Source organism: Chenopodium album, chromosome 4, assembly GCF_948465745.1.
Source record: "Chenopodium album chromosome 4, dcCheAlbu1.1, whole genome shotgun sequence".
Lineage (NCBI taxonomy): Eukaryota > Viridiplantae > Streptophyta > Magnoliopsida > Caryophyllales > Amaranthaceae > Chenopodium > Chenopodium album.
The window spans coordinates 49,632,057-49,659,086 of record NC_137837.1 but is presented as its reverse complement, the minus strand read 5'-3'; the positions used below and the strand labels follow the sequence as shown (position 1 = coordinate 49,659,086).

At 44.3% G+C, this 27,030-nt stretch overlaps 1 protein-coding gene across 1 annotated transcript; it reads right to left on the bottom strand.

Annotated features, from left to right (window-relative positions):
* Positions 1 to 594: 594 nt before the first annotated feature.
* LOC145627901 (uncharacterized) lies at positions 595 to 27,030 on the bottom strand. The gene is made up of 4 exons (XM_081680243.1): positions 26,552 to 27,030; positions 25,913 to 26,053; positions 1,828 to 1,968; positions 595 to 1,198 (listed from the first exon to the last, which is right to left on the bottom strand). Exons 1-4 carry the CDS (start codon positions 27,028 to 27,030, stop codon positions 595 to 597), a joined length of 1,365 nt encoding a protein of 454 aa, XP_081536369.1.

The window sequence follows — 27,030 nt, the reverse complement described above, 5'->3', positions numbered from 1 at the left end:
GAAACCAACCAAGGGGTGAGTAACCGGATGCATGCTGCTGAGGCTGTATTTCAGCTTTTATAGGCACCGGAGACTGATGATTTTTGACAAGCAGCCGGTGTCAATAAGGATCCGCCCAACCAGATGGTTGGCGACTTTACATTCAATGACGACCGGATCGTCATGCGGACGGCGAACAGGGCCCCTGTCCTTCTTATTAATCAGAACCTCTAGGAAGGAGGAGCTAGCAGATGCCTACTCACCATCATCATCATTGTCCATCTTTCGAAGATGGCTCTTGGTGCCCCAAATGGTAGGGCCACCGCATGAGAACCTGCCTACTATGGTGTAAACCGGCTCCATATCGGTGTCCGAACTACTAGCAGGCTGGGGTATCTTAGATGACTACCCCGGGTTCTTCTTATTAGTCCCTTTGGACTTGGAAATGTAGGACTTTAACATCCCCTTGTTTGCCAGACGGTCCAACGCCCGCTGAAGGCTGAATCAGTCGTTGGTGTCATGGCCAACTTCCTCATGGTATTGGCAGAATTTATTTTTGTTCCTTAATTGAATGGAACTTTTCATTGGATTCGGCTTTAGATTGAACATCTTTGATCATTTAAGGCCAAAAGAAACTTTCACTAAGCATATCAACTGTTTATGCACACCAAAATTTCCTGCAATGGTGCCACTATGCACCTCTCTAATCAAAAGCTCACGAACACTGCTTTGTGGAATACATTGCTTATTTCCATGAAAAAGAAAACCATCTTGAAGCATATAATGCTGTGAGGGGTTAACGTACTCTTCAGCAAAGTCAGGGCATGTCTTATATGAATCTTCGATTTGTTCAAAGCCAAGAACACGTGTATCAACCATAGCAAGTAGATACGCACTCATAGATAAAGCATCAGCAATAATATTCGACTTTCCCTCTTTGTATTTCGAACAGAATGTAAAAGATTGAAGTAATTCAACCCACTTAACAAGTAGAAAATTCAGCTTTTGTTGCCCATGTATGAATTTCAAGGCCTCATGATCAGAATGCAACACAAAAGGCTTAGGCCTTAAATAATGTGACCAATGATCCAAAGCGCGAACAATGGCATAAAACTCCCGATCATAGTTAGAGTAGTTAAGTTTAGCACCACTAAGTTTCTCACTAAAGAATGAAATTGGTCTTTTCTCTTGGATAAAAACATCACCTATACCTACTCCTCTAGCATCACACTCAACTTCAAATAATTTATAAAAGTTAGGCAAAGCTAAAACAGGAGTGTTTTGGGTGTTTTTACCCCTCGGGAGAGTTACGTCACAAAGATTGGTCCGGCTGAGCTGTGCCTACAAAAAAAATGGTGACTCCAAGTGGTGGAGCTCCGTCTCCGACGATCAAGTAAGTAACTTGAAAGAGAATAAAGAGTACGGAAAATTAGGTGGGGATATTCTTTGATTCCAAGCTCATGTATTTCTCTGATGAGAGAGAAAGTAGGTGTAATAAAATGATTGAATGTGTCCCAAAAATGGGGAAATATCTCCCTATTTATAGGGTCGTTGGTAGGATTGCCCCTATCTAAGTCACTTGACCTAGGTTTCAGTGGGCTGCGCCGATTTACGGCCCTTCTTAAGATTTGGGCCCTTGAAGGCCTCCATTTTAGAAGCTTATCTGAAGGGGACATGTGTTAGGAGGCTATTGGGCCTCTTGGGCCATCCTGAACTTGACACTTAGCCTCTTCTCATTAATCCACATGTCTAGGGTATTTTTACCCTAAACAAGGAGCATTATAGCTTTTCCTTAATATCATCAATTAAGTTATAGGAGCCATAGTAGTGGAGAAGTTTATAATAAACCTCCTGTAGGATGAAGCAAGACCATGAAAACTCCTTGTCTCATGCATGTTTGTAGGAGTAACCCATGTAAAAATAGCTTTGACCTTTTCAGGGTCAACCTCTACGCCTTGGTCAGAAACAATATAACCAAGAAAAGAAATACTATGCACCATAAATGAGCATTTTTCAAGTTTACCATACAATTTTTGCTCACGCAATTTCTCAAATAATCTTCTAAGATGAAAAACATGCTTAATTTTATCCCTACTATAAACTAGAATGTCATTAAGATAAACAAAAATAAACTTGTTTAAGAAAGGACGTAGTACCTCATTCATAAGGTGCATGAAAGAACTTGGAGCATTGCAAAGACCAAAAGGCATCACAATCCACTCATATAAGCCTTGTTTAGTCTTGAAAGCCGTCTTCCATTCATCTCTTCTCTAATTCTCATTTGATGATAGCCACTCCTCAAGTCAATTTTAGAGAAAATCATTGCACCGTGGAGTTCATTTAGCAAATTTTCAAGTCAAGGCATAGGGAAGTGCTATTGGGCCACTTGGGCCATCCTGAACTTGACACGTGGCCTCCTCTCATTGGTCCACATGTCTAGGGTATTTTTACCCTAAACATTTGCCCCTCACATCGATCACGTGAATGTCACGTGATGCCTGTGACATGTGTCCACCTATCAAAGGTGAACAGTAATAACGGATTGTAAAATTCAAATTTAAAACGGAAAAAATACTAGCAGGATGGGGTATCTTAGATGATTGCCCCGGGTTCTTCTTATTAGTCCCTTTGGACTTAGTAATGTAGGACTTTAACATCCCCTTGTTAGCCAGACGGTCCAACGCCCGTTGATGGCTGAAGCAGTCGTTGGTGTCATGGCCAACTTCTTCATGGTATTGGCATAATTTATTTTGTTCCTTTATTGAATGGAACTTTTCATTGGATACGGCTTCTCTAGAGACAGCCGGTCCTTGATCTCCATGAGGATGGAGTTGCAGTCTTTGTTAAACTCGTACCTAGGAACGTACGGTTTAAATTCTTTCTTTTTCTTCAAGGACGGCTGGTCATAATCACTTACCACCCAGACTTCTTTTCTCTTTTTGCTCTCATCTTTTTTCTTGGTTGGCTGAGCAAGCCGGCTGTCTTTCTGCCTGTCATACTTCTTGGAGTCTGACTGGCTACTAGGCGAGCAGAGGTCGGTTGCTTGAATATAACTTTCTGCCTCCCTTATGGCCGCTTGTAAAGTAAAAGCCCCTTTTCTTACTAGGTCGAACTTAAAGGTCGACCCGTCTCTCAGACACTTAAAGAAGTTTGTAAAAGCTACCTCGTCAGACAGTCCTTGAATCTGAATTCTGATCAGATTGAACAGCCTGACATAGGAGCGTAATCCTTCTCTCTCTCCCTGCTTAATGGTGCTCAAGTCAAGACTTGTTTTCTTCGCAGGGAAGTTCATTAAGAATTTGGAAGCAAACAGGAAGGCAAGCTTCCTGAAACTATCGATGTACCCGGCTAACAAGTTGCCAAACCATTGTAGGGCAATGCCCTTCAATGTAGCCGGAAAGCATCGACACCAAGTGGCATCATCCAACCCTTGTAAATACATGAGGTTGGTGTAAGCAATGAGTTGATCTTCCGTGTTGGAGGTACCGACATAGGTACCTACCGACACATTTTTTACCTTAGCCGGGTGTGCCGCCTCGGTAATTTCCCAGGTAAACGCGGAAGGTTGTTCACCCAAGCGTAGTAAACGAAGCTGCCAGTCTAGTGGCTGGACGTTGTTGTATGCCGCCGGACCTCTGTAGAGGGCCGGCTGCATGAAATGAGGAGAATACGGACCGTAGACCAGAGGTGGTACATACGGTGCGTTCCCAATCATCCGAGGGCTAGAATTGACGGTATTACCGCCTGTATTGCTCTCATGCAAGGATGGCACATTCCTTGCAGATGTATTCTTGAAGTTGTCTAGAAAGCTTGATGTAGAAGCTAACTCAAACAGTTGTTGATTTCTCTAGCGGGTGATGATCTCCCGAGCGTCAAGAGTTGATTTTTTGTTTCCCATCGGCTGTTTAGTCCGGCGGATGGTATTTTTGTTCCTCTTAGGCAGAAGAATCTTGGACCAATTAATGGTCCCGGCTGCCTTCTCCTTTGGATGAGGAGTTGGCTGCCTATCTCGGACTGACTTCCCCTTCTCTAGAGGAGTCTTCCTTGCCGACTGACCCCTGATTGGGCCAGCCCGACTCTTGGTGATTAGATCCTTAATCTCACCCTTGAAACTAGTCATGAATATCATGAATTCGTCTCGAGTGACGAGAGCGGATCCACTTGCCGTATGGGTTTCCCCTTTCGGCTGTCCAGGGGGTCGGTTTGTACCCGCCTGGCTGGCACCCCACTCTAGAGTGTCTCTGGGCCAGATGCGCTTGGTTATCAGAGAGCCATCACTGGCTATATAAGTTTCAACCTGAGGATCATCATCCTTTTGGTCAGTAAAAACTTCCAGTTTGTCTACCGGACGCTCGGGAGGTGGTATAGACTCTTGAACCATCCTTGAGGTACTCTCCCCACAGACGGCGCCAAATGTTTTGGGTGTTTTTGTCCCTCGGGAGAGTTACGTCACAAAGATTGGTCCGGCTGAGCTGTGCCTACAAAAACAACGGAGACTCCAGGTGGTGGAGCTCCGCCTCCAACGATCAAGTTAGTAACTTGAAAGAGAATAAAGAGTACGGAAAATTAGGTGGGGATCTTCTTTGATTCCAAGCTCATGTTTTTCTCTAATGAGAAAGAAAGTAGGTGTAATAAAATGATTGATTGTGTCCCTAAAATGGGGAAATATCTCCCTATTTATAGGGTCGTTGGTAGAAGTGCCCCTATCTAGGTCACTTGACCTAGGTTTTAGTGGGTTTCGCCGATTTACGGCGCTTCTTAAGATTTGGGCCCTTGAAGGCCTCCATTTTAGAAGCTTATCTGAAGGGGACACGTGTTAGGAGGCTATTGGGGCTCTTGGGCCATCCTGAACTTGACATGTGGCCTCTTCTCATTGGTCCACATGTCTAGGGTATTTTTACCCTAAACAAGGAGCATTATAGCTTTTCCTTAATATCATCAATTAAGTTCTAGGAGCCATAGTAGTGGAGAAGTTTATAATAAACCTCCTGTACGATGAAGCAAGACCATGAAAACTCCTTGTCTCATGCATGTTTGTAGGAGTAACCCATGTAAAAATAGCTTTGACCTTTTCAGGGTCAACCTCCACGCCTTGGTCAGAAACAATATAACCAAGAAAAGAAATACTATGCACCATAAATGAGCATTTTTCAAGTTTACCATACAAGTTTTGCTCACGCAATTTCTCAAATAATCTTCTAAGATGAAAAACATGCTTAATTTTAACCCTACTATAAACTAGAATGTCATTAAGATAAACGAAAATAAACTTGTTTGAGAAAGGACGTAGTACCTCATTCATAAGGTGCATGAAAGAACTTGGAGCATTGCAAAGACCAAAAGGCATCACGATCCACTCATATAAGCCTTGTTTAGTCTTGAAAGCCGTCTTCCATTCATCTCTTCTTGATGTGAATTATTGATCCGAAAATCAACAAAACACAAGGGATATGTTTAAGTCTAATTCTATACAGGAAATCCACCAAGAATTAAACAAAAACTAAGATTAATCAATTAAGAATCCACCTAATTAATCAATCCAAACGAATGTTTTAACTAAAACAAGCAAAACAGCAATTGATCACAATCAACAAAACTCAAGTATGCAACTTAAGAAATAAATCTGAATATTAATCTATATATCTATTCGTGTATGTTACAGCCCTATTTATAAGACTTAGTTTACCTAGGAAGATTAGGACAAGTTCCTAATTCAATCCTAATTAAACTAGAATTCTAACTTGCTTGAAGAGCAAGCACCTTGGCACACAAGCATACACCAAACTCCTTGGAGAACAAGCACACGCCTAAACTGATTTCTTTTGCTAACTAACTGATTTTTAAAGCAACTAAATAAAGATTAAAGATCCTAATGCTTGAACCAAGAAAAACCCTTTCAAGTGAAAGGTAAAAACTTGTAAGAAAAATCTAAGTAAAGAAAATTCAAGAAAATTCAAGAAAGTGAACTAGACTCCAAGAAAAACCACTAAGCAAACTGTGGCTTTGCTTTGATATCCAAGAAAGTGTCCATGCAATGCTTGGCTTGAATCAATGTTTAGGGATAAACTATCTTGATGCATGATAAGCAAATCTTCGAAGTTCTACATGCTTAGACTTGCATCACTTCTCTAATTCTCATCTGATGATAGCCACTCCTCAAGTCAATTTTAGAGAGAATCGTTGCACCGTGGAGTTTATCTAGCAAATTTTCAAGTCTAGGCATAGGGAAGTGCTATTGGGCCACTTGGGCCAGCTCGACTTGACACGTGGCCTCCTTTCATTGGTCCACATGTCTAGGGTATTTTGACCCTAAACATTTGCCCCTCACAGCGGTTACGTGAATGTCACGTAATGCCTGTGACACGTGTCCACCTATCAAAGGTGAACAGTAATAACGGATAGTAAAATTAAAATTTAAAACGGAAAAAATACTAGCAGGCTAGGGTATCTTAGATGACTGCCCCAGGTTCTTCTTATTAGTCCCTTTGGACTTAGAAATGTAGGACTTTAACATCCCCTTGTTAGCCAGACGGTCCAACGCCCGTTGAAGGCTGAAGCAGTCGTTGGTGTCATGGCCAACTTCCTCATGGTATTGGCATAATTTATTTTGTTCCTCAATTGAATGGAACTTTTCATTGGATACGGCTTCTCTAGAGACAGCCGATCCTTGATCTCCATGAGGATAGAGTTGCAGTCTTTGTTAAACTCGTACCTAGGAACGTACGGTTTAAATTCTTTCTTTTTCTTCTGGGACGGCTGGTCATAATCACTTACCACCCAGACTTCTTTTCTCTTTTTGCTCTCATCTTTTTTCTTGGATGGCTGAGCAAGTCGGCTGTCTTTCTGCCTGTCATACTTCTTGGAGTCTGACTGGCTACCAGGCGAGCAGAGGTCGGTTGCTTGAATATAGCTTTCCGCCTCCCTTATGGCCGCTTGTAAAGTAAAAGCCCCTTTTCTTACTAGGTTGAACTTAAAGGTCGACCCGTCTCTCAGACACTTAAAGAAGTCTGTAAAAGCTACCTCGTCAGACAGTCCTTGAATCTGAATTCTGATCAGATTGAACAGCCTGGCATAGGAGCGTAATCCTTCTCTCTCTCCCTGCTTAATGGTGCTCAAGTCAATACTTGTTTTCTTCGCAGGGAAGTTCATTAAGAATTTGGAAGCAAACAGGAAGGCAAGCTTCCTGAAACTATCGATGGACCCGGCTAACAAGTTGCCAAACCATTGTTGGGCAATGCACTTCAATGTAGCCGGAAAGCATCGACACCAAGTGGCATCATCCAACCCTTGTAAATACATGAGGTTGGTGTAAGCCATGAGTTGATCTTCCGTGTTAGAGGTACCGACATAGGTACATACCGACACATTTTTGACCTTAGCCGGGTGTGCCACCTCAGTTATTTCCCAGGTAAACGCGGAAGGTTGTTCACCCAAGCGGAGTAGACGAAGCTGCCAGTCTAGTGGCTGGATGTTGTTGTATGCCGCCGGACCTCAGTAGAGGGTCGGCTGCATAAAATGAGGAGAATACGGATCGTAGACCAGAGGTGGTACATACGGTGCGTTCCCAATCATCCGAGGGCTAGAATTGACGGTATTACCGCCTGTATGGCTCTCATGCAAGGATGGCACATTCCATGCTGATGTATTCTTGAAGTTGTCTGGAAAGCGTGATGTAGAAGCTAACTCAAACAGTTGTTGTTTTCTCTAGCGGGTGATGATCTCCCGAGCGTCAAGAGTTGATTTTTTGTTTCCCATCGGCTGTTTAGTCCGGCGGGTGGTATTTTTGTTCCTCTTAGGCAGAAGAATCTTGGACCAATCAATGGTCCCGGCTGCCTTCTCCTTTGGATGAGGAGTTGGCTGCCTATCTCGGACTGACTTCCCCTTCTCTAGAGGAGTCTTCCTTGCCGACTGATCCTTGATTGGGCCAGCCCGACTCTTGGTTATTAGATCCTTAATCTCACCCTTGAAACTAGTCATGAATATCATGAGTTCGTCTCGAGTGACGAGAGCGGATCCACTTGCCGTATGGGTTTCCCCTTTCGGCTGTCCAGGGGGTCGGTTTGTACCCGCCTGGCTGGCACCCCACTCTAGAGTGTCTCTGGGCCAGATGCGCTTGGTTATCAGAGAGCCATCACTGGCTATATAAGTTTCAACCTGAGGATCATCATCCTTTTGGTCAGTAAAAACTTTCGGTTTGTCTACCGGACGCTCGGGAGCTGGTATAGACTCTTGAACCATCCTTGAGGTACTCTCCCCACAGACTGCGTCAAATGTTTTGGGTGTTTATGTCCCTCGGGAGAGTTACGTCACAAAGATTGGTCCGGCTGAGCTGTGCCTACAAAAACAACGGAGACTCCAGGTGGTGGAGCTCCGCCTCCGACGATCAAGTTAGTAACCTTAAAGAGAATAAAGAGTACGGAAAATTAGGTGGGGATCTTCTTTGATTCCAAGCTCATGTTTTTCTCTAATGAGAGAGAAAGTAGGTGTAATAAAATGATTGATTGTGTCCCCAAAATGGGGAAATATCTCCCTATTTATAGGGTCGTTGGTAGAAGTGCCCCTATCTAGGTCACTTGACCTAGGTTTTAGTGGGCTGCGCCAATTTACGGCGCTTCTTAAGATTTGGGCCCTTGAAGGCCTCCATTTTAGAAGCTTATCTGAAGGGGACACGTGTTAGGAGGCTATTGGGCCTCTTGGGCCATCCTGAATTTGACACGTGGCCTCTTCTCATTGGTCCACATGTCTAGGGTATTTTTACCCTAAACAAGGAGCATTATAGCTTTTCCTTAATATCATCAATTAAGTTTTAGGAGCCATTGTAGTGGAGAAGTTTATAATAAACCTCCTGTAGGATGAAGCAAGACCATGAAAACTCCTTGTCATCCTCGGTATTTTTACCCTAATCATTGGTGGGCTGTGCCGTTTTGCGGCATTCTCGGGATTTGGGCCTGAAGGCCGCCTTTTTTCCCTTATTTTCTAGAGTGACACGTGTCGAGCAAGGATTGGTCCTCTTTGGGCCATCCAAAGGCTGACACGTGTCATCCTCTGATTAGACCATGTGGCGGGGTAAAATTACCCTAAACATTTGCCCCTCACAGATGTGACGTGGCACGCCACGTGGCATCTGTGACACATGTCACGCTTCGGTTGGCGGTAATTTTACCGTTACAAAGTAACTGTTCACCTTCTGGGTAAATTACGGAAATGCCCCCAAATTTACCCTCTATATATAGCCGTTTTACCCTCATAATTTTGTACCCTTACAAAAATTTTCAAGAGAGAAAAACTTTGAGAGAGCAGAAGTCACTTGTTTGAGTCAGACTTGAGCAAAAAGCTTGTTCTTCAGCGATACAGCCGGTCCTGCCTACACTTAGATACCAACTCGAAAGGTACCGTCTCTGTCTCTCTCAGCTCTTTTCTTTTTTCACCGCTTGTACATATTTCTTGCATAAATGGATGCATCACCAACACACACGGCACGACCTAGGTTAGAGTCCAGCCGGTCACTAGGGTCGGCTGAGTCTAGGACTGGGAGTGCCGGCTCGGGGTGTTGGGACCACCCTTTGCCATGGATTCCGACCAGTTATGTGTCTGTGCAGGACACCATGGCTCGGACAATGCAGACGGCCACGGACCCGAATTACAAGAGCGAAGGCTCAGGCGGCCAAACGCCTGAGGGAGAAACGTCTGGTCAGGGAAACCAGACGGCTCTGGAGAGATCCCCTCCGCGCGCCCCTTCAACCCCTGCAGACTCCTTTTTGGAAGAGTGCGATCAAGGCGGCGACGAGGCCGCCTCTGCCCCCATAGACCAAAGCGAGGGGGAGATGGAGAGCGACAGCTCCGCCTCTACCTCCGAGAGCAGCGATGACTTGCCCCCTCTTCCGGATAGCGAGGAGGAAGAAAGGAAAAAATGGAGTGAGAAGGACGATCCCTTCAGCATCCACGTCTCCTCCAAGGACCGAATCCAGATGGGAGAGAACTTAGAGAACTTTAAGAAAATGCACCCGCTAGGAGACGGGTATAAGATCCGGGTGCCGCCTGAGCTGGGCACCATCGCTTGGGGGGATGATCAAGAGAACGCCAACAGCTATTTTGGCTGTTATGAGGCGGCGTTCAAAGCCGGCCTTCGCTTCCCCCTTCACCAGGCTGATGCAAGTCTAAGCATGGAGAACTTCGAAGATTTGCTTATCATGCATCAAGATAACTTGTCCCTAAACATTGATTCAAGCCAAGCATTGCATGGACACTTTCTTGGATATCAAAGCAAAGCCACGGTTTGCTTAGTGGCTTTTCTTGGAGTCTAGTTCACTTTCTTGAACTTTCTTGAATTTTCTTTACTTAGATTTTGCTTACAAGTTTTTACCTTTCACTTGAAAGGGTTTTTCTTGGTTCAAGCATTAGGATCTTTAATCTTCATTTAATTCTTTAATTTTTATTTATTTATTTAGTTGCTTTAAAAATCAGTTAGTTAGCAAAATAAATCAGTTTGGTGTATGCTTGTGCGCCAAGGTGCTTGCTCTTCAAGCAAGTTAGAATTCTAGTTTAATTAGGATTGAATTAGGGACTTGTCCTAATCTTCCTAGGTAAACTAAGTCTTATAAATAGGGCTGTAAACACACAAATAAATATACATAGATTAATATTCAGATTTATTTCTTAAGTTGCATACTTGAGTTTTGGTTGATCGCGATCAATTGCTGTTTTGCTTGTTTTAGTTAAAACATTCGTTTGGATTGATTAATTAGGTGGATTCTTAATTGATTAATCTTAGTTTTTGTTTAATTCTTGGTGGATTTCCTGTATAGAATTAGACTTAAACATATCCCTTGTGTTTTGTTGATTTTCGGATCAATAATTCACATCATCTTTGGTATCAGAGCAGGTTTGCGCAACTTCGGCAAAAATTAAACTGGGAACAATTGGCTGGGAATTTTTACGTGATTCGTTTTGCATTGAACTCTAAAAACGTCCAGCTATCACCATATAAAATTGCATAACTTTTAGTTGAGTAACGCGTTCTACACAGCCTCAAACTTTTGGTGTTTGTGCACTGATTTGCGGATGGGAGTCCGGTTTTTGTGTTGCCTAGTTTTCCTTCAAGATTCGATCTTTTAATCAAGATTTTTGCATAAACTGACTTGGTTTGTGTAGGAATCATGAGTGACGAGGAGGTTCCACAGGTTCCAAGGGGATTAACCTTAGAACAGGCTCAAAATCTTAGAAGAGATAGGCGAATTGACGAGTTGGCAGCAAGGATGGATGAGATATTAAAAAGGCTTGATACTCTTGCTGGAGATTCTTCAAGGAAAGGGAATTCTAACCCTAATTCTGGTTCAAGTGAGGAAGAACAACCAAGGAGGAACCCAAGGAGGCCACGAAATAATTATTCCTCAAGTGATGAATCACCAAGGCCTAGGAGGAGAGATCGACCAAAGGATGATGATAGGAACCTTAGATTAGATCTTCCCGAATTCAATGGGAGTATGAATGAACCTGAAAAATACTTTGAGTGGATTAGAAGGGCCGAGACACTCTTTGATTACAAGGAGTATGATGAAAGGAAAAGATGCAAATTGGCTGAATTAAAACTGACCGGTTATGCTAGTCTTTGGTATGATAATCTAAAGAAGAAGAGGCATAAGGAGGGGTGTGCAAGAATCTCAACTTGGGAACAACTCAAGAAGCACATGAAAAAAAGGTTCGTACCTAGTGATTATATTCAAGATGTTTATCTTAAGATGCAACTTTTTAAACAAAATTCTATGACTGTTGAGAATTATATTGGTGAATTTGAAAAGTTATGCATGCTATGTGGCTTAGAAGAGATTGTTGAGCATAAGATTGCTAGATTTATTTCGGGGTTGAATGATAATATTGCTGAAAAAGTTGAATTGCAACAATATTGGTCCTTTGAGGTAGTTTATGGAGTCAATCCGAAACTTCCAATTGATCTTGTTCCATTGCCTAAGGGTGAGTTAATTCACAAAGATGCCGAGTCTAAGTTGAAGAGTATGCTGAAATTACATGCTCAAGTTCGAACAAGAATAGAGAAAGTAAATGACATGTACAAAGCTAGAGCAAACAAGAATAGAAAGCAACAAGGTTACAATGTTGGAGACTTGGTATGGTTACATTTGAGAAAGGAAAGATTTCCAGGAAAACGCAAGAATAAGTTGATGCCTAGAAGTGAAGGTCCTTTCAAGATTATTGAGAAGATCAATGACAATGCTTATAAGTTAGAACTTCCGGGAGAATATGGAGTTAGTGCTACATTCAATGTTGGCGATTTGGCTAAGTATATTCCTGATGAAGAACTTCGAGATTTGAGGACAAATTCTTTCGAAGAAGAGGAGGATGATGCAAGTCTAAGCATGGAGAACTTCGAAGATTTGCTTATCATGCATCAAGATAACTTGTCCCTAAACATTGATTCAAGCCAAGCATTGCATGGACACTTTCTTGGATATCAAAGCAAAGCCACGGTTTGCTTAGTGGCTTTTCTTGGAGTCTAGTTCACTTTCTTGAACTTTCTTGAATTTTCTTTACTTAGATTTTGCTTACAAGTTTTTACCTTTCACTTGAAAGGGTTTTTCTTGGTTCAAGCATTAGGATCTTTAATCTTCATTTAATTCTTTAATTTTTATTTATTTATTTAGTTGCTTTAAAAATCAGTTAGTTAGCAAAATAAATCAGTTTGGTGTATGCTTGTGCGCCAAGGTGCTTGCTCTTCAAGCAAGTTAGAATTCTAGTTTAATTAGGATTGAATTAGGGACTTGTCCTAATCTTCCTAGGTAAACTAAGTCTTATAAATAGGGCTGTAAACACACAAATAAATATACATAGATTAATATTCAGATTTATTTCTTAAGTTGCATACTTGAGTTTTGGTTGATCGCGATCAATTGCTGTTTTGCTTGTTTTAGTTAAAACATTCGTTTGGATTGATTAATTAGGTGGATTCTTAATTGATTAATCTTAGTTTTTGTTTAATTCTTGGTGGATTTCCTGTATAGAATTAGACTTAAACATATCCCTTGTGTTTTGTTGATTTTCGGATCAATAATTCACATCATCGGTGAAGGCAATTTTGAGAGGCTACGGCCTTGGGCTCTGGGAACTTACCCCCAACTCCTGGACCAACATTCTGGGGTATGTTGCCGCCTGCGAGTTCCAAGGGCTTAACCCTGGCTGGGAGGCTTTTTGCAAGCATGCATTACCTCAGCAGAAGCCCAGGCGGCTGGAGAGCGTGGTATACCCTAACCACACAGCCGCAATACATGATGACCTTGGACAAGGTCTCAAAGTTCGATGGCTGGAATCACAGGTTCTACCTGATGTCAGCCCCAACCAGACGGGAAAATTATGAATTTCGTCTGTACAATAAGAAGCCTGACTTGTTGGGCAGGGAGTGCGCTCTTCCCCGGATCCCAGAGGAAGACTTTGACAAAATAATCGAGGCAGACTTTTTCTGCCTCACAGACGCAACTCTGTCAACCGAGGAAACAATAAAAGTCCCTAAGAATTGGATTCCTAAGAGCGCCTGGTTCAGGGATGAATGTTTCCTAGCCGCCTGCGGGCTAGGGCACATGTTTAATAAACGTATGCGCCTGGGTTCACACCGTCTGTAGTATTTTTCTATCGGAATTGATTTATGATTCTGACCAATTTCTTTCTTTTTGCAGAAGAAGCGCTAAACATGTTGCAGTCGGAGAAAACCCCCAAGCGGTCTTCTGCGACCATCCGCAAAGATCTTGCGGAGAAAGCTGCGGCCGAGCTCAGGGCCAAGGTAATGAGCGCCTGACCCTTTCTTAAGTTTATTTTATAAACTGTCTTGCCCGGATACTAACCTTGACTTGTTTATTTTCACAGGGGGGAGAAGTTGGGAAATCGTTTGAGAAGAACCTCAAACGGGCTAGAGAGGAGGCCCCAGCCGTTCTTAACAAGATAAAAAAGTCCGCCTCTACGTCAACTCCTGGCGCCTCAGCCGGGGCTAAGACGATGCGGATAGCGGGGCGACTCGAGAAGGTAGGCGGCAGCCTATGCCTTGATCTTGTCAACCCCTCAGCAGCCGCGGGGTTCACTACGCTTGCAAGCGGTTCCCGCTTGGCCGGCTCTGATGGTAAGAACCCTTTTGAATCCCCGCTTGAGCTGGGGTGGCCTTTACGGGTGAAATCCCACTCCCAACAGACGTCATCCTCAGACGGTCGGCAACAGATAGGTGCTGCCTAAGTTTTGCACTCATCGTATTGATTGTGGTGCAGATCAATCTCCCCGCTGGCCAGACGTCCAGAAGCACGCCAAGGCCATGCTGGATGCCGTCCGGAAGAGGGATAAGGACAATATCCCTGGGATAGAGACGTTCAATCTTGAACGCATTCTATCCCTTCTGGCTGAGGTAAGAAACTTGTCAATTCAATGTTATTTTTTCCAAGTGTTTTACCCCGCCTGCAATTCTTATATCGCCTGCTTTTTTACAGGCCATGCTGCGGGTGGACGGGCTCAAACGTCCTTATTCCCGCAAACGGGAAGAGGTAAAAAGGGCCAAGAAGTCCGCCATAGACGCTGATAATATTGCTTTCCACTCAACTATCGTAAATGAACTTGAAACTAAAGCAATAATTATGACACAGGCGTCTAAAATCCAGCAGCTGGAGCTAGATCTGAAGGCGGCCGACCAGCGGGTAATGGATGCTGAGACGGCCAAGAAGGGGGCGGAGGAGGCCCAGAAGAAAGCAGACGAGAGCGCCAAACAGGCTGAAGAGGCGCTCAAGAAGACCCAGGCGGACCTTGGCAAACTGAAACCCAAGGTTGAGAGGCTGGAGAAGGATGCTTCTCAAGCTCAGAAAAACTTTGCAGCAACCCTGGAGGCGGAGCAAAACCGCCTTGTTGTTGAGAGTGATGCTGACAACGACGCCTGTATGAAGATTGCTTGGGCTGCCTTGTATCCAGACGCTGATTATAGCATCTGGACAATGGCACACAGCTATGCCGAGTACGTGGTGTACTTGAGAGAGCAAGGCGAGCCAGAGCCTGCCTCCTTTAAATCCTGGCTCAGCAACAATGAGCCGACCGCACCTGAGCTTCCTGGTCCCGGCGAAGCGCACCAAATTCTCTCAGATGATGAGGAGAAGGGGGAGAACCAGGAGGCTCCGCCTGCAGGCCAGAAGTGACCCCTCAGCGGCAGTATGCCAGTCTTTGCTTTTTTAATTCCTTTTTATTCAGCGGCTGTATGCCAAAACTTGCTTTTTCCGGCCTGCGTGCCGAGTATTCTTGTATTTACCGGCTGTGGAGCCGTGTTAATTAACAATTTCTTTCTCCTGGACGGGGTCCGGTTAACATTTGATCCATTACAACCGTTTGGTTGGATGAACTTTCATGAATTGCACCGACTAAGTCGGTTTTGATTTTTTAATTTTTGCCTATCTTATGAAAAGCATGCGGCAATTTTTTGCCTAACTAGTCAATAGTCTGGCTGTCCTTGCCCCTGGACGGCTGTGTGATTGGTTTCAATTGGAGCTGGTTGATTGACTTGAGAACGTCTGATGCTGCAAAGAGCATGATATGTTTGTAAGTCAATCACACAGTAGTGATTGCCCCAAACCAAGTGCACAGCCGTACACCAACAGGCGTTTCGGTCACTACCCAGACGGCTTATGCCCGTCTTGGTAGAGATTTCATAGCCATTGAACTCTTGCCCCAATTGGGGTGAGGTGCAATTTTTTGAATAAATAACCTAAGTGAGAACTTCAGCCGGTGACCGACTGATGCCTATGGGCATCCGGTATCTAGGAACTTATTCGTTCTTCGTAGGTTATTTCGGTCAGACGGCTATGAGTTGACCAATTTGGTCGTTCAATTTTTGCCGTCTGCATGGATACGTAGAACCGACAGATAATCTGTTCTCTGCGACGATTGCACCCGGAGGGGTGTCGCCGGACGCCTATGTCCATGTTGGGACAGGCGATTTTATAAAAAGAGCAACCATCCGGCCATTTTAGCCTCTGGTCTTGTTTGAGACCGGTTGTGTAGCCACTAAACGTTTTTGTGCTTAGTTTCTTAATCAGTGTTGAATTTACACTAAGTATCGAACTTAGTTTTTTAAGCTGATGTGAATTATTGATCCGAAAATCAACAAAACACAAGGGATATGTTTAAGTCTAATTCTATACAGGAAATCCACCAAGAATTAAACAAAAACTAAGATTAATCAATTAAGAATCCACCTAATTAATCAATCCAAACGAATGTTTTATCTAAAACAAGCAAAACAGCAATTGATCACAATCAACAAAACTTAAGTGTTTAAACTTAAAACAATGTATATTAATCTCTCTATAATTCGTGTGTTTTACAGCCCTATTTATAGACTTAGTTTACCTAGGAAGATTAGGACAAGTTCCTAATTTAATCCTAATTAAACTAGAATTCTAACTTGCTTGAAGAGCAAGTACCTTGGAGCACAAGCATACGCCAATCTCCTTGGAGAACAAGCACACGCCTAAACTGATTTATTTTGCTAACTAACTGATTTTAAAAGCAACTAAATAAAGATTAAAGATCCTAATGCTTGAACCAAGAAAAACCCTTTCAAGTGAAAGGTAAAAACTTGTAAGCAAAATCTAAGTAAAGAAAATTCAAGAAAGTTCAAGAAAGTGAACTAGACTCCTAGAAAAGCCACTAAGCAAACCGTGGCTTTGCTTTTGTTTCGGGGGTTTTTGTCCCTCGGGAGAGTTACAACACTGAAACTGGATTCAACTTAGGATGCCTATACCTGCAAAGCAAACGGACCGCCGGATGGTCGGTGGTCCGCCTCCGAAGATTAAGTCAGTAAATGTTCGGAGATAAAATGTGCGGAAGTAAAGTTATCTGCTTGGATTCCAAGCTCGGGTAAAGTGTTGTGTGTTCCTTGAAAACGACAACTCTGTGGTAAGTGACGTATTGTCTCGTATTGCGTGTGCAAAATTCTCTCTCCGTCATAAATGACATAATGTCCCTATTTATAGGGTCCTTTTGAAAAGTGTGCCTTCCTAGGATCTGGTGACCTAGTAATTAGGTCACGCCGTTTTGCGGCGCCTCGGGATTTGGGCCTTAGAAGGCCGCCATCCCAGGGCCAATGCCTGAGTTACACGTGTCACTGTGCCCAAAGGATTTTGAAGCACTTTTTGTGTGACACGTATCGCCACCTGAATGGTCCCTGCTGGACCTTCAGTCCACGCAGGACGGAGAAGTGTCCACCCTCCATGTGTCATCATTCTATAGGTCCAAATGGGACCTCTACGGAGGACACGTGGCACTTTCTGATTGGGCCACCTGGCCGGGTATAAAATACCCAAATCAGCTTTGATATCCAAGAAAGTGTCCATGCAATGCTTGGCTTGAATCAATGATAAGCAAATCTTCGAAGTTCTCCATGCTTAGACTTGCATCACTGACCGAGGCATATCATGGCAGGCGGAAGATGCCAGTTTCGACAATGCATCCGCCTGGTTGTTTTCCGACCTAGGCACCTGATTCAGCCGGAATTCCTTAAGTGTCTTGAACTCTTCTTTGACTGCCTGAAGATATTTAATCATAGCCGGATGGGTAGCCTCATAACTTCCCTCGTACTGGCTAACAACCAATTGAGAATCTGAGTAGGCGTCAATTTTCATGGCCCCTGCCGTCTTACACATGCGTATGCCGGCTAGCAGGGCTTCATATTCCGCCTCATTGTTAGAGGCCTGAAACTTGAAGCGTAGTGCATATTCAAATCTGTCTCCTTCAGGAGACTCATAAATTATGCCTGCACCACAGCCGGTCTTTGTAGAGCTCCCGTCTACATATACTTTCCAAACCTGATCAAGATTATCCGGAGCTACCGGACGAGTCATTTCTACAATGAAGTCGGCAAACGCCTGACCTTTCACTGCCTTTCTTGGTTCGTAAGTGATTTCAAGACTTTGCATTTCAATAGCCCATTTCAACATTCTCCCGGATGAGTCCAAGGTAGACATCGGCCGCTTGAGTGGCTGGTACGTGTAGATCACCACCGGATGTGCCAAAAAGTAAGGCTTCAAATTTTTGAATGCCATATACAAAGCAAGGCCAAATTTCTCAACCATGGGGTACCGGAGTTCAGCATTTTTAAGAACATGGCTAATGAAGTAAACCGGGAGATGCACGCCGTCTCGCTCAGTAAGGAGAACGGCACTGAGGGCATGGTCTGAGAAGGCTAAGTACATGTACAACGTCTCCCTAGGCAAAGGACTGACCAACCTAGGCAGAGAGTGCAAATGCTCTTTCAACCTCTGGAACGCCGCCTCAGCATCATCCCCCCACTCAAATCTGGTCTTCTTCCTGATTGCTTGGAAGAAGTAGAGGCATTTGTCGCCTGACCGGCTGAGGAACCTCCCCAAGGCGGCCAGGCAACCGGTGAGTCTCTGGACTTCCTTGACAGAACGGGGTGACTTCATGTCTATCACCGCCTGTATCTTTTCAGGGTTAGCCTCTATCCCCCTTTGATCAATCAGGAATCCTAGAAACTTCCCAGACTCAACACCAAAGACGCATTTCTTAGGATTTAACATAACCTTATGCCGCCTGAGGGTGGTGAATGTTTCTCGGAGATCAGCAAGGTGATCCGTCTGCTGTTTGGATTTGACTATCATGTCATCAATGTACGCCTCCACATTCCTCCCAATCTGATTAATGAAGACCGTATTAATCATCCGTTGGAAAGTGGCAGGCGCATTTTTCAAGCCAAACGGCATCACAGTATAACAAAATAGCCCCTGATCAGTGACGAAGGGCGTCTTCTCTTGATCTTTCTTCCACAGGGGTATCTGATGGAAGCCGGAGTAGGCATCCATAAAGCTCATCAAGGCGTGACCGGCTGTAGAATCGACCAGACTGTCGATCATTGGAAGCGGATAACTGTCCTTTGGACACGCCTTGTTGAGGTCTGTGTAATCAACACACATGCGCCAGGTCCCATTCGGTTTCTTAACAAGGACCACATTGGCCACCCAGTCGGGAAAATTACAGGGCCGGATGAACCTGGCGTCTAGCAGCTTTTTAACATCGGCAGCTGCCGCTTGACTTCTTTCCTCGCCGTGATTTCTTTTCTTTTGCCGGATGGGCTTCTTTTTGGGGTCCACGGCGAGTTTGTGGACAGCAAGATCCGGGCTGACGCCTGGCATCTCCTCCACTTCAAAGGCAAAAATGTCTTTGAATTCCTTCAGCAGAAGGTGCAAGCTTGCACCCAAGGTAGCATGAGCTACCGTCCCAACCTTAACAGTACGTTCTGGACGGCTGTCGTCCAGAACGAGATCAATGCTTTCGCCAGCCAGTTGGGGACGGAGCTCATCTGACCGTTCACCGGTCAGTGATTGCTATTTTTTCTCTTTCTTCACCTCCACCAGCAGGGGAGCCTTTCTTTTCTTCCCGGCTGCTGATGGGGCAGGAGCTGGGTCGGCATCCTTGACGTTGTCAAGGTCTATTGGTTCCTGTCCGCCTGGGTCGGCATCCTTGACGTTGTAAAGGTCTATTGGTTCCTGTTCGTCATCCCTCTCATACTTGATGAGCATGAGAGACGGGATGATTACGACCTTGGCTACGTTGAGGGTTGGCCTGCCAAGGATGATGTTATAGGCGGTCAACTCCTCAACGACCAAGAATCTGACGACCATATGTCATCCCTGGCCTTTCTCTCCCAGCCGGATGGGTAAGTCAATTCTCCCGGCTGGGTAGACCATCCCACCCCCAAAACCAACCAAGGGGTGGGTGACTGGATGCATGCTGCCGACGTTGTATTTCAGCTTTTGCAGGCACCGGAGGCTAATGATGTCTGATGAGCTGCCGGTGTCTATAAGGATCCTTCCAACCAGCTGGTTGGCAACCTTACATTCGATGACCACCGAGTCATCATGCGGGCGGCGGACGCTGCCCCTGTCCTTCTCAGTGATCAACACGTCTGGGAAGGAGGAGGTGGCTTCCGCCTGCTCATCATCATCTTTGTCCATCTTTCGAAGATGGCTCTTGGTGCCCCGGATGGTAGGGCCACCACATGAGAACCAGCCTGCTATGGTGTAGACCGGCTCCTTATCGGTATCCGAACTACTAGCAGGCTGGGGGGTAGTCTTGGAGGACTGACCCTTGTTTTTCTTTTTTGCCCCGGCTGGGGACTTAGAAATTTTGGACTTTAGCAGCCCTTTGTCAGCCAGACGGTCCAACGCCCGCTGAAGACTAAAGCAGTCGTTGGTGTCATGGCCAACTTCCTCATGGAACTGACAAAATTTATTTTTGTTCTGTGACTGGACATAACTTTTCATAGGATTCGGCTTCTCAATGGACAGCCGGTCCTTTACCTCCATGAGGATGGAGTTGCAATCTTTGTTAAACTCGTACTTGGGGACGTACGGTTTAAACTCTTTCTTTTTCTTCTGGGACGGTTGGTCAGACTCAGTAACCGCCCAGACTTCTTTTCTTTTCTTGCTCTCTTCTTTGTTTTTGGCCGGCTGAGCTGACCGGTTGACTTTCTGTTTGTCGGACTTCTTAGAGTCCGACAGGCTACCAGGCGAGCAGAGGTCGGTAGCTTGAATGTAGCTTTCCGCCTCCTTGAGGGCCGCCTGTAGGGTGAAAGCCCCTTTTCTGACCCTTGAAAAAGTCTGTAAAAGCTACCTCGTCAGACAGTCCTTGAATCTGAATTCTTATCAGATTGAACCGCCTGACATATGAGCGCAGCCCTTCTTTCTCTCCCTGCTTAACAATGCTCAAAACAAGGCTTGTTTTCTTAGCAGGGATGTTCATTGAGAAGTTGGAAGCAAACAGGAAGGCAAGCTTCCTGAAGCTGTCTATGGACCCGGCTGGCAGGTTGCCAAACCATTGTTGGGCAATGCCCTTCAATGTAGCCGGGAAGCATCGACACCAAGTGGCATCATCCAACCCCTGCAGATACATGAGGTTGGTGTAAGCCATGAGGTGGTCTTCCGGATTGGTGGTGCCATCATAGGTACCAACCAACACATTCTTAACCTTGGACGGCTGTGCCGCCTCGGTTATCTCCCGAGTGAACGCAGAAGGTTGTTCACCCAGGCGCAGCAGACGAAGCTGCCAGTCCAATGGTTGGACATTTTGATATGCCGCCTGACCCCCAAAGAAGGTCGGCTGCATGAAGTGAGGAGAATACTGCCCGTAAGCCTGAGTAGGCACATACGGGACAGCTCCAATCATATGAGGGCCAGAATGGACGGTGTTACCGCCTGTCTGACTCTCATGCAAGGAGGGTGCACTCCCTGCAGAAATGTTGTTGAAGCTGTCTGAAAAGTTCGACGTTGAAGCTGACTCAGACAGCGATTGATTTCTCTTCCGGTTAATAATTTCCCGGGCATCAAGAGTTGATTTTTTACTCCTCACCGGCTGTTGGGGCCGGCGAGTGTTATTTGTGTTCCTCCCATGAAGGAGAATTTTAGACCAATCAATGGTCCCGGCTGCCTTCTCCTTTGGATGAGGAGTAGGCTGCCGGTTTCTGACTGACTTCCCCTTCTCTGGAGGAGTCTTCTTAGCCGACTGACTTTTACTTGGGCCAGCCCGGCTTTTGGTGATCAGCTCTGTAATTTCACCCTTGAAACTAGTCATGAACCTCATGAGTTCGTCTCAGGTGACAGGGGCTGATCCAGCTGCCGTTTGGGTTGCCCCTTCCTCCTCATGGTGTGTGATGTGAATTATTGATCCGAAAATCAACAAAACACAAGGGATATGTTTAAGTATAATTCTATACAGGAAATCCACCAAGAATTAAACAAAAACTAAGATTAATCAATTAAGAATCCACCTAATTAATCAATCCAAACGAATGTTTTAACTAAAACAAGCAAAACAACAATTGATCGCAATCAACCAAAACTCAAGTATGCAACTTAAGAAATAAATCTGAATATTAATCTATGTATTTATTCGTGTGTTTTACAGCCCTATTTATAAGACTTAGTTTACCTAGGAAGATTAGGACAAGTTCCTAATTTAATCCTAATTAAACTAGAATTCTAACTTGCTTGAAGAGCAAGCACCTTGGCGCACAAGCATACACCAAACTCCTTGGAGAACAAGCACACGCCTAAACTGATTTATTTTGCTAACTAACTGATTTTTAAAGCAACTAAATAAATAAATAAAAATTAAAGAACTAAATAAAGATTAAAGATCCTAATGCTTGAACCAAGAAAAACCCTTTCAAGTGAAAGGTAAAAACTTGTAAGCAAAAATCTAAGTAAAGAAAATTCAAGAAAGTTCAAGAAAGTGAACTAGACTCCAAGAAAAACCACTAAGCAAACCGTGGCTTTGCTTTGATATCCAAGAAAGTGTCCATGCAATGCTTGGCTTGAATCAATGTTTAGGGACAAGCTATCTTGATGCATGATAAGCAAATCTTCGAAGTTCTCCATGCTTAGACTTGCATCAGTCTGTAAAGACTTCTGGGTTTTCGCTCAGACGGTTAGGAGGTACAAACTCTTGAACCATCTTCGAGGTACTCTCCCCACAGACGGCGCCAAATGTTTTGGGTGTTTTTGTCCCTCGGGAGAGTTACAACACGAAGACTGATCCGGGATGAGCTGTACCTGCAAAACAAACGGAGACACCTGTTGGGTGGTGCTCCGCCTCCGACGATCAAGTTAGTAACTTGAAAAGGAATAAAGAGTACGGAAATTTAGGTGGGTATCTGCTCGGATTCCAAGCTCAGGTGTTTCTCTGATGTAAGAGAAGGCAGGTGTATTAAATGATAAAACGTTCTGCCCTCAATATGAGGGGTATCTCCCTATTTATAGGTTCTTTGGGAGTTGTGCCCCTGATTAGGTCACTGAACCCTAATCATTGGTGGGCTGCGCCGTTTTACGGCATTCTCGGGATTTGGGCCTGAAGGCCGCCTTTTTCCCCTTATTTTCTGGAGTGACACGTGTCGAGCAGGGATTGGTCCTCTTTGGGCCATCCTGAGGCTGACACGTGTCATCCTCTGATTAGACCACGTGGCGGGGTAAAATTACCCTAAACATAACCCATGTAAAAATAGCTTTGACCTTTTCAGGGTCAACCTCCGCGCCTTGGTCAGAAACAATATAACCAAGAAAAGAAATACTATGCACCATAAATGAGCATTTTTCAAGTTTACCATACAATTTTTGCTCACGCAATTTCTCAAATAATCTTCTAAGATGAAAAACATGCTTAATTTTATCCCTACTATAAACTAGAATGTCATTAAGATAAACGACAATAAACTTGTTTAAGAAAGGACGTAGTACCTCATTCATAAGGTGCATGAAAGAACTTGGAGCATTGCAAAGATCAAAAGGCATCACAATCCACTCATATAAGCCTTGTTTAGTCTTGAAAGCCGTCTTCCATTCATCTCTTCTCTAATTCTCATTTGATGACAGCCACTCCTCAAGTCAATTTTAGAGAGAATCGTTGCACCGTGGAGTTTATCTAGCAAATTTTCAAGTCTAGGCATAGGAAAGTGCTATTGGGCCACTTGGGCCAGCTTGAACTTGACACGTGGCCTCCTCTCATTGGTCCACATGTCTAGGGTATTTTGACCCTAAACATTTGCCCCTCACAGCGGTCACGTGAATGTCACGTGATGCCTGTGACACGTGTCCACCTATCAAAAGTGAACAGTAATAACGGATAGTAAAATTAAAATTTAAAACGGAAAAAATACTAGCAGGCTGGGGTATCTTAGATGACTGCCCCAGGTTCTTCTTATTAGTCCCTTTGGACTTAGAAATGTAGGACTTTAACATCCCCTTGTTAGCCAGACGGTCCAACGCCCGTTGAAGGCTAAAGCAGTCGTTGGTGTCATGGCCAACTTCCTCATGGTATTGGCATAATTTATTTTGTTCCTTGATTGAATGGAACTTTTCATTGGATATGGCTTCTCTAGAGACAGCCGGTCCTTGATCTCCATGAGGATGGAGTTGCAGTCTTTGTTAAACTCGTACCTAGGAACGTACGGTTTAAATTCTTTCCTTTTCTTCTGGGACGGCTGGTCATAATCACTTACCACCTAGACTTCTTTTCTCTTTTTGCTCTCATCTTTTTTCTTAGCTGGCTGAGCAAGCCGGCTGTCTTTCTGCCTGTCGGACTTCTTGGAGTCCGACTGGCTACCAGGCGAGCAGAGGTCGGTTGCTTGAATATAGCTTTCCGCCTCCCTCATTGCCGCTTGTAAAGTAAAAGCCCTTTTTCTTAATAGGTCAAACTTAAAGGTCGACCCGTCTCTCAGACACTTAAAGAAGTCTGTATAAGCTACCTCGTCAGACAGTCCTTGAATCTGAATTCTGATCAGATTGAACCGCCTGACATAGGAGCGTAAACCTTCTCTCTCACCCTGCTTAATGGTGCTCAAGTCAAGACTTGTTTTCTTCGCAGGGATGTTCATTGAGAATTTGGAAGCAAACAGGAAGGCAAGCTTCCTGAAACTATCGATGGACCCGGCTAGCAAGTTGCCAAACCATTGTTGCGCAATGCCCTTCAATGTAGCCGGAAAGCATCGACACTAAGTGGCATCATCCAACCCTTGTAAAATACATGAGGTTGGTGTAAGCCATGAGGTGATCTTCTGTGTTGGAGGTACCGTCATAAGTACCTACCAACACATTTTTTACCTTAGCCGGCTGTGCCGCCTCGGTTATTTTCCGGGTAAACGCGGAAGGTTGTTCACCCAAGCAAAGTAGACGAAGCTGCCAATCTAGTGGCTGGTCGTTGTTGTATGCCGCCGGACCTCCGAAGAGGGTCGGATGCATGAAATGAGGAGAATACGGACCGTAGACCAGAGGCGGTACATACGGTGCGTTCCCAATCATCCGAGGCCCAGAATTGATGGTATTACCGCCAATATGGCTCTCATGCAAGGATGGCACATTCCTTGCAGATGTATTCTTTAAGTTGTCTGGAAAGCTTGATGTAGAAGCTAATTCAAACAGTTGTTGATTTCTTTAGCAGGTGATGATCTCCCGAGCGTTAAGAGTTGAATTTTTGTTTCTTACCGGCTGTTTAGTCCGGCGGGTGGTATTTTTGTTCCTCTTAGGCAGAAGAATCTTGGACCAATCAATGGTCCCGGCTGCCTTCTCCTTTGGATGAGGAGTTGGCTGCCTATCTCGGACTGACTTCCCCTTCTCTAGAGGATTCTTCCTTGCCGACTGACCCCTGATTGGGCCAGCCCGGCTCTTGGTGATTAGATCCTTAATCTCACCCTTGAAACTAGTCATGAATATCATGAGTTCGTCTCGAGTGACGAGAGCGAATCCACTTGCCGTATGGGTTTCCCCTTTCGGCTGTCCAGGGGGTCGGTTTGTACCCGCCTGGCTGGCACCCCACTCTAGAGTGTCTCTGGGCCAGATGCGCTTGGTTATCAGAGAGCCATCGGGAGAGTTTTTGTCCCTCGGGAGAGTTACGTCACAAAGATTGGTCCGGCTGAGCTGTGCCTACAAAAACAGCGGAGACTCCAGTCCGCCTCCGACGATCAAGTTAGTAACTTGAAAGAGAATAAAGAGTACGGAAAATTCCAAGCTCATGTGTTTCTCTAATGAGAGAGAAAGTAGGTGTAATTAAATGATTGAATGTGTCCCCAAAATGGGGAAATATCTCCCTATTTATAGGGTCGTTGGTAGAAGTGCTCCTATCTAGGTCACTTGACCTAGGTTTTAGTGGGCTACGCCGATTTACGGCTCTTCTTGAGATTTGGGCCCTTGAAGGCCTCCATTTTAGAAGCTTATCTGAAGGGGACACGTGTTAGGAGGCTATTGGGCCTCTTGGGCCATCCTGAACTTGATACGTGGCCTCTTCTCATTGGTCCACATGTCTAGGGTATTTTTACCCTAAACAAGGAGCATTATAGCTTTTCCTTAATATCATCAATTAAGTTGTAGGAGCCATAATAGTGGAGAAGTTTTTAATAAACCTCCTGTGGGATGAAGCAAGACCATGAAAACTTTTTGTCTCATGCATGTTTGTAGGAGTAACCCATGTAAAAATAGCTTTGACCTTTTCAGGGTCAACCTCCACGCCTTGGTCAGAAACAATATAACCAAGAAAAGAAATACTATGCACCATAAATGAGCATTTTCAAGTTTACCATACAATTTTTGCTCACGCAATTTCTCAAATAATCTTCTAAGATGAAAAACATGCTTCATTTTATCCCTACTATAAACTAGAATGTCATTAAGATAAACAACAATAAACTTGTTTAAGAAAGGTCGTAGTACCTCATTCATAAGGTGCATGAAAGAACTTGGAGCATTGCAAAGACCAAAAGGCATCACAATCCACTCATATAAGCCTTGTTTAGTCTTGAAAGCCGTCTTCCATTCATCTCTTCTCTAATTCTCATTTGATTATAGCCACTCCTCAAGTCAATTTTAGAGAAAATCGTTGCACCGTGGAGTTCATCTAGCATATTTTCAAGTCTAGGCATAGGGAAGTGGTATTTAATTGTGATGTTATTCACAACTCTTGAATCAATACACATCCTCCATGTCCCTTCTTTCTTTGGCACGAGCAAAGCTGGAACTGCACAAGGACTCATTCTCACCCTTACGTAACCCTTTCAATCAACTCTTCAATTTGTCTTTGTAATTCTTTTGATGAAGCCTCGGGATCACATCTATAAGCAAAATTATTTGGCAATGGAGCTCCTGGAATGAGATCAATAACATCCTCAATACCCCTTAGAGGTGGCAAACCCTTAGGTAACTCTTTTGGGAACACATCATTGAATTCTCCTAGTAAATCAGCAAGAGTTTGATCTATTGGAGCACTAGTAGACGTGGACTCCTTAACCACCAAAGCGTAGGCTATGTCACCCTCCTCTAACTTTCTTTCTAGCTCCTTTGCACTCAAGAACATGTTTGATTTCAATTGCTCTTTTGAGCTCAATTCACGCGTTTTTAGAGATAAAGCCTGTAAATGAATTCGTTTGTATCCTACCTTGACCGTATACACATTGGTATCTCCATCGTGTTTCAACTTTCTATCAAATTGCCAAGGCCTCCCTAAAAGTATATGACCAGCAGTCAT

Excerpts from the sequence above, each read along its gene's own strand:
- LOC145627901 (XM_081680243.1), bottom strand. The coding sequence starts at position 27,030 with ATGACTGCTGGTCATATACTTTTAGGGAGGCCTTGGCAATTTGATAGA. Across the intron at positions 26,054-26,551 it reads GAGTTGATTGAAAGGGTTAC|TATTTCTTTTCTTGGTTATA; the intron begins GTAAGGGTGAGA and ends TATGGTGCATAG. Across the intron at positions 1,969-25,912 it reads CTTGCTTCATCCCACAGGAG|TATTTCTTTTCTTGGTTATA; the intron begins GTTTATTAAAAA and ends TATGGTGCATAG.